A 10,422-nucleotide genomic window follows, 5' to 3' on the forward strand; every position below is an offset into this window, starting at 1 on the left:
TTACTTCTAGTGTTACAAGAGGAGACATTTGTGACTCTGCCAATACAAAAACCACAGAGCAGATACTGAAACCAGCTTGAATGCTAAACTTGGATACAGATTTACAGCTCAGCTAAAGCTTATTACACGCTGCTGTTGATTTCACTGGAATTGTATCTGTGGGTTACAGACGGTCTTATTAATACATTAACATTTTTAATAAATGGTAAAATGGATCAAAACCTGGCTGACATCCATTCAGTCTACCAGTAACGCCGAGTGTTTCTTGTTGGCAATGAAATGCCACTGAGCAGCAGCTCAGAAGTGCTAAGTATGGTGCCTTACGTTTTATTATCCCTGTTCTTTCCCAGCAGGGACCGATTCCTGTCTGTGAAACTTTCGGAGGCTGGCCAGGTTTTGATGGTTAAGATGCTTTCAGATGCTGACCAGGATAGCAAATAGTTTCCAGTTGATGTTCATCCTTGCTGATTTAATTCAATAAGGCGACCAGCAAATACAGCTAATGTTCCTATAATACAAACTAGCATAAATATGCCAAGGAGAAGATGATCAACCACCATCGCAACAAACTTCCATTCTTCTGCAGCCTGGGAAAGAAACAAAGGAGATGGTAAAATCTCTGCAGAGCCATGTTTGTTATGGACATTCTTGTAATTTACTGTCTTGAACAAGGGAAAGGCTCTTCCTCAAGTTCCACTATTATTATGCAACAAAATACTCATTTTCTTCTCAAAAGCAAGTCAGTGGTTGAGAAAGCCTAAATTACCCAGAAATGCAAGTTTCAAGACTAAACTGTTTAGAAACCCTGGTAATTTGGTGAATAATTTCACTAAAAAGAAATGTTGAAAAGCTTAATTTTTAGTCAAATGGTTGTTTTGGAAGAGAGTTTAAAATATTGACAGCAGAACACTTATTTTGACCTGACCGGCTTTTGTTTTTATATTGCTTTTTAATTCTCTTGGGATACCTAAGCAATTGACGTTAATGTGGCTCTAGTCCCTGCTCTCCATGCCTCATACACACTCTAAGGTCTAGGAAAACCTTCTCTGTACCCCCCTTAGTCTTTTTTTCCAGCTGTGGGACTCCGTGAACCACTTGCTCTGCGACCGTGTTTTCACTGGATGTTTTTGTGGGAACCCAGCACCCTAAGAGTGAGCAGAGCGTGAGGTGCTAAGTGCAGCAGGGCTCAGGATTTCCACCCTGTACCTCTGCCTTATGCAGTGACACGTACTGGCTTAAGACACCCTCTACTTTTGCCTTAGTTGCCCCACAAGTAGAAGAGGCTGTTGTAAATTATCTGGAGGACGCTGATAATCAACACTGTTTTGAGGTGGTCCATAAGTGAATGCAATGAAGTGGCAGCCTTCAGAAGCCACAACCTTCAGCTTATTTGGGAAACTTGACTTCTGAAACCCCCTGGAAGTGGTATCAGTGGTGCCCAGATGACACAAGCAGCTGGGCTCCACTTCCGAAGGGAACACTTGCCAGTAATCCGAAGAGCCTCCTTGTAAGCTGAGGAGGAAGTATAGCCCAGAGGCGCTGAAGCCGCGCCAGCCCTGCTGAAGGTAACTCTTTATCTGCAGAGAGACATAGGAGTCACGGGCAACATGAGACTACAGCCAGAGCCATTCCACATGCTCCAGGAATTTGGTCACAGGAACAACCACCGCGGTGTAAATCCTGCCTGTGGGAAGGGGGCGCCTTCTTTTCAAGAGGATGGCCAAATTATTGGCCCGGAGAACTCTTCCCCCTGTCTTCAGGCTAGCCTGCAGCTCAACACGAAAGGTCTACCATCATCTAGAAAGGCAAAGTAACGGGACTGAATTACCTGGGCAAAAGCTGTGTGAGCTGTGATAACTGAAATAAAAGAGGGGGTTAATTGCCTTGAATGTGCTAGAAGGAGGCCGAGCTAGGTTTTCCTGGGGAACGCTGCCATATGTGACTCTACACGCATTTATCCTTCCTTTGGCTTGCAACGTGGAAAAAGTTGGTAATCAGAGCAGCTCATGACGTGCTTCACTTGCAGGGACTACTTGTAGCATTCAGCAATAAACCAAAACCTTATCGAAATTGGAATTATCATTCGTAAGTTACATTTAACACTTCTCAGATAAAACTGCTAGCCTTTGGGAGTTTGGCTTGCTTCCTTGCTTTTCAAAAGTGACAGGAACTTGCTTACCGTGGGGGGAAGATGCCCGAGTGGGAGACAGGAGGAATGTGTTTTGGAATTGGCTTACAGTTCTCGAAACTGCTTTGCTACTCACAGACACTCCATCTCTACAACTTCACATACTACATTTACAAAACCTTAGCACTGACACTTTTTTTTGTCTTTTCTTTTTTTTTGGGGGGGGGGGCAAGAGCCAATTGCCATCTGAGATAATTATCTTGTTGTAATTATCTTCTCCTTGTTGACTGCATCAAGCGGAGAAGACTGTCCCCTGCCAACGCCAAACCAGGGCTCGGAGTGTTTTTCAAGGCAGGGATATTTTGCCAAAAACATAGCAGTTTGAAAGCAAGAAATGAATCATGCACAAAAAATGCCTTACATTACTGGCTTCTTGGTCCGATTTCATCGTTTCTGCAATGTATTTGATTCCCTCTATAGCATTTTTCACATCTGGATTTTTGGTAAGCGGGGAGTAGAAGTTGACAGGCACAGAACCTGGCTTCCCGGAAATTTCAGAAATATCGATATCTTCTGCAAAAATATTTTTGTCTTGTTTATCCCTGGACGGTCGTTTCATCGTAGAGAAAAACATGATATTTGGGATTGTGTCAATAAAGATCTGAAAACAAAGGGGGAGAAGACGACAGTTGCCAGTCTGCGGGGCTGTGTTACAGATGCAGCTGTGTACGGAACAAAGACAAGCCTCTCCGCTCCCAAATCGCTTCCCGCCCTGGAAGAGCTACAGATTCCCTCTCGGAGTATGTCACAGCCCACGCCTCGGTCACACTGGGGCTTTTGTCAGCCTTATGTCCTGGGGCAGATGGAATCACCCCCAGGCCCGTCACTCGTTTTCTGGAAACCATTTCCCGCTGCCATACAAACATCTACACGTGAAGGGGGGGGGGGGGGGGTGTGCGACGTCCCGGAGCAGACCCTCAAGCTGGCGTGAGCTCTATCGATCTCATCTAATTTGGAACATATTGCTTATGAATCTGGCTTGAAGAATGGACTACAAAGAATCTCTTTTGGCTACTTAGGTTCGACTTTGCTATGACAAATGTTTGTTATACATGCCTATGAGGTTTACAATAATTTCCTTCGGAGTAACAGCGGCTTGCTGCCAGAGGAATTTTAAGCACATGCAGTGTTTGCCTGCTAAAATCTCCCGTCTGCAGGGACTGTTTGTGCTGCAGAGTGAATCTGATGTAAGCAGTGGCCTTAAAAGTATAATTAGAAATACACAGAACAATCTCCTATTCATGTCATGTTTTAATATGAACCCAGGCAGGCTTAAAAAAAGGCAAAAATAACCGAACTGACCCACTTTGGTACCATCTCCCTGGCAAAGAACTTGCAATGACAGATATCCAGTTTTTTCTACATCTTGTGGTTATCATTTAGGCTACTGTGCGAGGATCTCCTTGCTTCCCAAGGACTGCAAAGAAACTGTGTTTACTGCTAAAGTACAGAGAAGATCATAGCTTTTGCTAAACTGCCTTTTGCAAAATGGGATGCTGAACGCAGGTATCCGCGGTGGCCTTTGTGCTCTGCACTCACAGGGGCCGGCAAACTTGGCCACTGGCAGGCAGCAGTGCTTTGCAGTCAGATGAAGAATTACACCAGGAAATGTAATCTGATTCCGGCTGGACATTTTCTTTTCCCTGTGCCTTCAGCTGCCCGTGTTTTGCCTCATCTGCTCCCTGCAAGGCTCTACCCCAGTGGACAATTTTCTTACTTAAAGGAGCACTTCAGCGGTCTTGCTGACTTTATGCACAGCTAAGCAGTAAACACTGGCTCTTGTGCCTCGAGAGATTTAGTGTGATGCATTGACTTCCCCAATTCTTGTTGACTTTTATTAGAAAACCTGCCAATAAAATATGGAGTGCTCAGTGGAAATCAGGAAACGTGCAAAGCCATAGAGCTCACCTTCCTGACCCAGTGCGGCATGGTGTGAGTGCTTGGGGAGCGGTGGTGGGTGTTGATGACGATGACCGTGATGATGATTGAAGCGATGACAAACACCATTGTAAACAACATGTATTTGCCTATCAGAGGCACTGCGCTGGAGGTGGAGGGAATCAGCTCCACGATGACCAGAAGGAACACAGTCAAAGACAGCAGGACAGAGATGCTGAGAGTCATTTTCTCACCTGCCACGCAAAAAAAAAAAAAAAAAAAAAGAAGGAAAAAAAAAAGAAAATACCATTGCTGCTCCTATCATTCAGTACAGAAAGTATTTCTTTGAGAAGACAGGATGTGGACAATGGCTATTCACACAAGCACATATTTGTGCATCTGGAGTGCTATCGTCTCTCCCAACATCCACTAGGCTGGCTGAACCTGAGAGCCTAACATAACATCAGCTCCAGCATTAAGGTGGGAATCTCCAGGTATGACTGGGCTGAGGTAAGGGCGATGGATATGGAAAGCTTACTTGCCAGGAGCACTTCATGGGTGGTGCATTTTGAATGATAAAGGATATGCACCTGACTGATGCTTGCTCCACAGCCTCCTGGGGGTTCGCTTGCCTCACTCTCTGGCAGGCTCATCCCGGGCTAAGTGGGCAAAAACCACATCTGACACCAGAGGTGAGTTGCTATTTGAGATCTTCCAGTATGTAGGATGTCAAAACTGAACCACAAAACATGACTGACACGTCTTTTTTTCTATCCAGTTCAACTTTCTAGTCAGTTTTGCACTGAAAAAAAAAATTCATCAGGTATTTCGTAGAAGGGGCTTAATGAGATTAAGCAGTAGGAATAGGTCACACTAGTAAAATGAATGACGGAGAGAAAATGGTTACAGGGAGCAAGAGCTGCTCAGCAGAGACAAAGGAGGCCAGAATAGGCCAGGATTATTCTCTGTGTCACAGGAGGTAACGTGTGTGAACAGATAACAAGCGCTCTGTTCTGACACAGTGCAGAAGGGCCTCAGTCACCCCTGGCTGCTCACCTACTGCGTGACGTACTAACACACTACCTACCTACCTACGGCAAAACGTGAAAGTCTGATAGCTAAATCTTTGTTTTGCAGAAGTTAACTGGACAGTTAATCAGCGATTTCTGCAAGAAATCAGCCATATTTTTTGATATATATATCAATAGTTTCAGCTTTCGGTGCTTACCCTTTATTTGCAGAACATTTAGAGCTGTTATTTTGAGCTGAAATGTCCAATTTTAGTAATCGCTGCCCTTCAAGTTGGCTGGCGATTTCAAATAGTGAGAAATTCTCAGAAACTTGTTAGACAGAGCAATTTCTATGGCAGTAGAATGACTAAATTTACGTACCTGAATCTGTGGGTAGGTAAAAAACTAACCCAGTAAGAAAGGAGAAGAGCAGACAGGGAATGATGACGTTCACGATGAAGTAGAGGGGCAGGCGCTGCATGAGGAAGTGGTAGGTGATATCCAGGTAGGGGGTGTCAGGGCAGCAAGTGTAGTAAACCCAGTGCTTCCAGCCGCGGTAGTCCTTCATCACCCACTCCCCGCTCTCCATGAAGTTGCTCAGATCTGGACGATCGCTCTCCTGACAACAAAAATACAAATTCTTAGTATTAGATGTTCCAAACAAAATCAAAACTTGGCCGTCACTCAGGAACAGGATTCCCAATAATTCGGGCACTTCATGCATTTTTGTGAGCAAAGCACTCTCCTCTATGTTATTTTGCCTTAGAATGTCATTCTCCACAGAGCATTCAACTAAATATTTTACAGAAATAGGATAGTTGACTAAAGAGAAAGACTGATTAAATATTTGCAGACAGAGACATACCTGAGAGGACAGGGAAAGAGTCCTTGGAAATGGAAAGTCATGAGCTGAGAAAATGCACCCACCCCCGCAAAAAAAAACCCCAAACCAAACAACCAAACAAAAGCAGACAGGCAACACCATAAGGAAAGGTGTGAAGTTGTCAGAGGATAGACAAGTAGGAGACTGTTAGAGCACAGGAACCGTGAGGATGCAGAATTTTAGAAGCCAAACCAGGAAATTTTATGCTAGATCTACAAATAGGGCTTTTATATTTTACAGGTGGTGCCTGCTTATTTATAGTCAAAACAAGGCTATATTCCATTCTAAATCTGAGATTTCCCTAAAAACATATCCAGGTCTTCACTGCTTTTCCCAATTACAAACTCCTTGCTTACCGGGTTAATAACCACCACTGTACCATCATACGTCCAAGTTCCCAACTTCATACTGCAGTTCTGCTGGTCAAATGGGAAGTGCGTGACTATAATTTCACAGTAACTTTTAAAAATAGCTGGTGGCGTCCAGGTGATCAGGCCTGTGTGCTCCAGAAGGACTTTGGTGTATTTAACGATGGCAAAATCACCATCTGCGCTGCAAAAGGAACAAGGATATTAACAGCAATATGGGCAGCATAATTAACATAGTCACAAAAGGATTTCTCTGGCTGCAGATAGACCCGTCCCCCCCGCGCCATCGTGTCTGCTCCTGGAGAAGCCTGTGCCGAGTTGTGTTACCCACCGGCCCAGATGTTGTGGGAAAGCAGCCCCACCGTAGTGGTGCCACGGGGCAGAGCTACCCCTCCCCTCCCCTCCCCAGGCAGCTGGCACCTCTTACTTGTTGTAAAGAACAAGGTCTGGCCTCCAGATATCATCTGAGGGGATGCGGATCTTTTTCACGCCACCATAGTCGTCTGGATTCCACTTGAGGTTGACGTCTGTCCATTGCTAAAGAGGGAGGATTTCAGCCACTGAGAGACTCTTCCAGTGAACCTCCCTTGCTTTGGTACATGCAGGTACGCATAAACACATGCTAGTGTGACCTCCAGCTAATTTTTTACATTAACTTAAATTTTGGGTTCAGAAGTTTATAAAAAATAATATAAAATAATATAAAAGATAAATATGCCAGAAGCCTACTGTTTGAAATACAATGCAAAATGCTTTTCTTAAGGCTCTTAGTGTCTAGCGCATTTTGTTCTTGAGACCCCAGCAAGAAGAAATGCTCTGCTAGCTGACCCACCTGTCCCAATTGCCCCTGAAAGTATAACAGTATACTTAATTAAGTATAATTAATCCCTGGCTGTGTCCAGTGCAGTTATTTGAATTGGATGAAACAGTTAGCAACATTTAGAGTTACCTGTTTCAGGCGTACGTTGGTTGTCACAATTTGATTTACTTCATCCTTAAAAAATAAATAAAGGAAGGCAGTAACAGTAAACATCAGGATTAAAGGAGAAAAATTGTTTCCTTAGAAAAATGATGCTGTTTGGCACTGTCACGTAAGTCAGCGGTTCGACATGTACCACGCGTTCATACCGTACCACGCTAATAAGTTGAATGAGCTGCAGCCCGACGGTGACAACGACGGCATCCCGATGGTCCTCCACTGGGCGCACCACCTTGTTGTAGTCCCTGAACAAGTCCTCGACGAGGCGAGTCTCATCTTCGTAGCACAGGGCCAGCCCAGCTGCAGAACAGGAGAGGTGGCATCAGTGAGATGGGACGGGGGACAGGCTATGGCACTGTCAGGCTGAGGTGGGCATGAAGGAAACTCTGTCAACAGCAAGCTGCTGGCAGGGGGTTAACGCCGAGTCCTCTGTGTGACTCCTCACGTCAGGTGTGTGTTATGTGCATTGCAAATACCGTCAGCAGGGCTACCTACCTATTTGATCTGGAGGTCAGCTTAGGAGTAAGGCAACAACAGCCTCCAACCAGGAGATGAACAAAAACAAATAGCCACGATTGTGGACATGAGACTGAGCATTAGGAATCTCCTCCAAGCTCTTCCAACACACGACTGTGCTTAAGAGTTAAGTGCAGAGAATACCCATAAATTGGGGATTTTTAATGACCTTCAATTCCACAGACTTGCCTGTAACAGTAGCATTAAAGGACAGGGCCAAGCACGGCAGTCATTGCCTCTGAAGTCTAAGCAGAGCAAGAGCTCCTCTCCACGACTGGAGTTTCTCAGGTTGTGCTCGTGGTGAGACAGAAGGAAACCATTCACAACACACTCTCGTATTTCCCTGAGAGGGAAGGTCTCAACCTGTCCTTGTCTCAACCTGTCCACAGGCGGCTCAGCGCGACTCGGCAGTGCTACACAGAAGAGCCCTTGGAAGAAGAGCACCACAAGTGCTGGTGGTGGCAGCTCTGTTTCAGTGCAGCTTCAGCAGTGCACGTGCGTGGCACTCTACTCCCAAGGGGTGAGGGCTCAGATTCCCACCTCACCGAAAACTGGATGAACCCCGTTTCCAGATAGCCGGGTGCAGAACAACCAGGCACATCATGTGCTCAGACTGTAGCTGCTTCGCTGTTACAGGGGAGTAAAGCAAACGGAAGGGGGAGCTTGGGAATGTTTTGTATGTACTCCCCCTTAAAGAGGGAACAGAACAGCTGAGCCTCGCCACAAGCATTTTTGGCTGATCCCATCCTCGCCTTGCCCTCTCTTCGTTTGACTCCGGGGCCATTGACGTCAACAAGAACTTTGCTGCTGACTCCAACCTAAGCCAGGATTTCCCCTTGTTTCCTAACTGTCTTTTCATCAGCCCCTTTTATATAGCTGAGCTGAGATGCCAAGGATTCTGTCTCGGCCTTGTCCTGCCATGAGATGGTATTAAGATACTTGGATGCCGCTGAGAAAAGCTGTCTGCCGCAGACGAGCACTGCTCGCTCCCCCTGCCAGGGGCTGGGCTGGGGTGGGCAGGAGTCAGCTTTCCATTTCTAAGTTATGATCACAGCATCATATCTAAGTCAAGCTCTTGGCTATGCTTTATTAATCCAATTAAAATCCTTCACATTGCTACCTTCTGGTGTGGCTTGGTAGGAATTTAGTATGCTGCTTGAATTCGTTAACAGGTTTTTCACAAAATACTGATTCTTTTAATGGACAGCTTAAAAAGAATTATCCTGGTACAACACATGCAGCTGCAAATCAAGTCTGCTTCCTTGTCAGCAGTCCCACAACTTAATGACATTTCTTGGAATGAATTCTTACAATTCAAGCCATGTTTACTAGATCCTTTCACACATTTTGAAATACACGGAGCAGTAGGGTAAATGGGGGCATGGCAAAAAGATGACAGAGAGAAAAACAATTAAACACAGCAACTTCAAGATATCCAATGTCTGAAATTACAAATACCTGAGCTGTTATCAATGCACTCCAAAGCTCTCATTTAAACGATTTGGTGTGTTTATAAAACCTTATCAGCAGGACAGGCTGCTCCCAGAACACGCATTCGCTCATACCAATGTATATGCAAAGCCCTGGTCCTGTGTGCTCCGGAGGGAGCGGACCCCGTTCAAGGCAATGGCTGGAACACCTTTACCTGCAGAGATGAGGAGGAGTATGCGATGGACCTTCATCATCCCAGCTCCCTCTTGCTGCAGTCGTACAGACGGAGGCACACACAAAGCGCCTTTAAGGTCTCTTCAGAGGAGGGTTGTGCTGCCTCCTGCCAGGGTGCTGGTGAAATATAACCACTGAGGTATTGATTTCCAGCACCTGTTTTTGGGAATGACAGCTGAGGGCCACTGCTCCGCTGGGTTGGAAATGGGAGCACAATGTGTTTCACCAGTCAAGTATCTTCTGCAGTTTACAGATGGTCATTTTTTTCTAAGTGGCAATGTGATCTGTGACTTAATAAAAAAATAAATATATAAATGAAAATAAGAAAGAATTATCTGTTGATTAAGTGAACATTTTGGTGAGATCTCAGAAACCTCCCGAGCTGGAGACCCAGAGCTGTGCATCACCCTTTGAGACCAGAGCAATTTGCCAGATTTGGGATTTTGTTTCTCCAAGGGAAAACAGATAGCAGTCATTTATTTCTGATGCACCCTCACCAGTGTACAGACTGCGCTGGGATGAGGCTGCTCCCTCCCTTTGCTTCACAGATGGATCGGAAATCTCTGAAGAAGTGAACAAATACGTTCAAGAGAGATCCATCTCCTTGAATCTCCTGGGATTTTCAGAAGGTACTCTGTAGAGTCACCCCCTTGAAAGCTGTTAACTAACCTAAGTGACCTGAAGTAAGAAGGAAGACCCTCCCATGGATACCTATAGACTTACTGAACTGTGAAAAGCAAATGGTGGGAATATGATTGGTTTCTATAGCAGGGCAGATCCAGTGGATTCCTGCAGGGCATGGTAATGCTTGCTCGGTATTGTCATAAATCACCTGGAAAAGGGGTGAAAAGTGAGGTGTTTGGTAATAATACTCAGTTATTCAGGCTAGCAAAGAAAACAATCAACTGTGAAGAATTTTTATATATATATATATA

At 45.1% G+C, this 10,422-nt stretch overlaps 1 protein-coding gene across 1 annotated transcript; it reads right to left on the minus strand.

The window, feature by feature from the left end:
• Positions 1 to 9,616, minus strand: CHRNA1 (cholinergic receptor nicotinic alpha 1 subunit). The gene is made up of 9 exons (XM_082483857.1): positions 9,468 to 9,616; positions 7,461 to 7,606; positions 7,277 to 7,321; positions 6,755 to 6,864; positions 6,316 to 6,511; positions 5,458 to 5,695; positions 4,097 to 4,320; positions 2,550 to 2,789; positions 1 to 587 (listed from the first exon to the last, which is right to left on the minus strand). Exons 1-9 carry the CDS (start codon positions 9,505 to 9,507, stop codon positions 456 to 458), a joined length of 1,371 nt encoding a protein of 456 aa, XP_082339983.1. The 5' UTR covers positions 9,508 to 9,616; the 3' UTR covers positions 1 to 455.
• Between the last annotated feature and the right edge of the window lie 806 nt (positions 9,617 to 10,422).

This window comes from Vanellus vanellus (assembly GCF_965231255.1).
Source record: "Vanellus vanellus genome assembly, chromosome: 5".
Taxonomy (NCBI): domain Eukaryota; kingdom Metazoa; phylum Chordata; class Aves; order Charadriiformes; family Charadriidae; genus Vanellus; species Vanellus vanellus.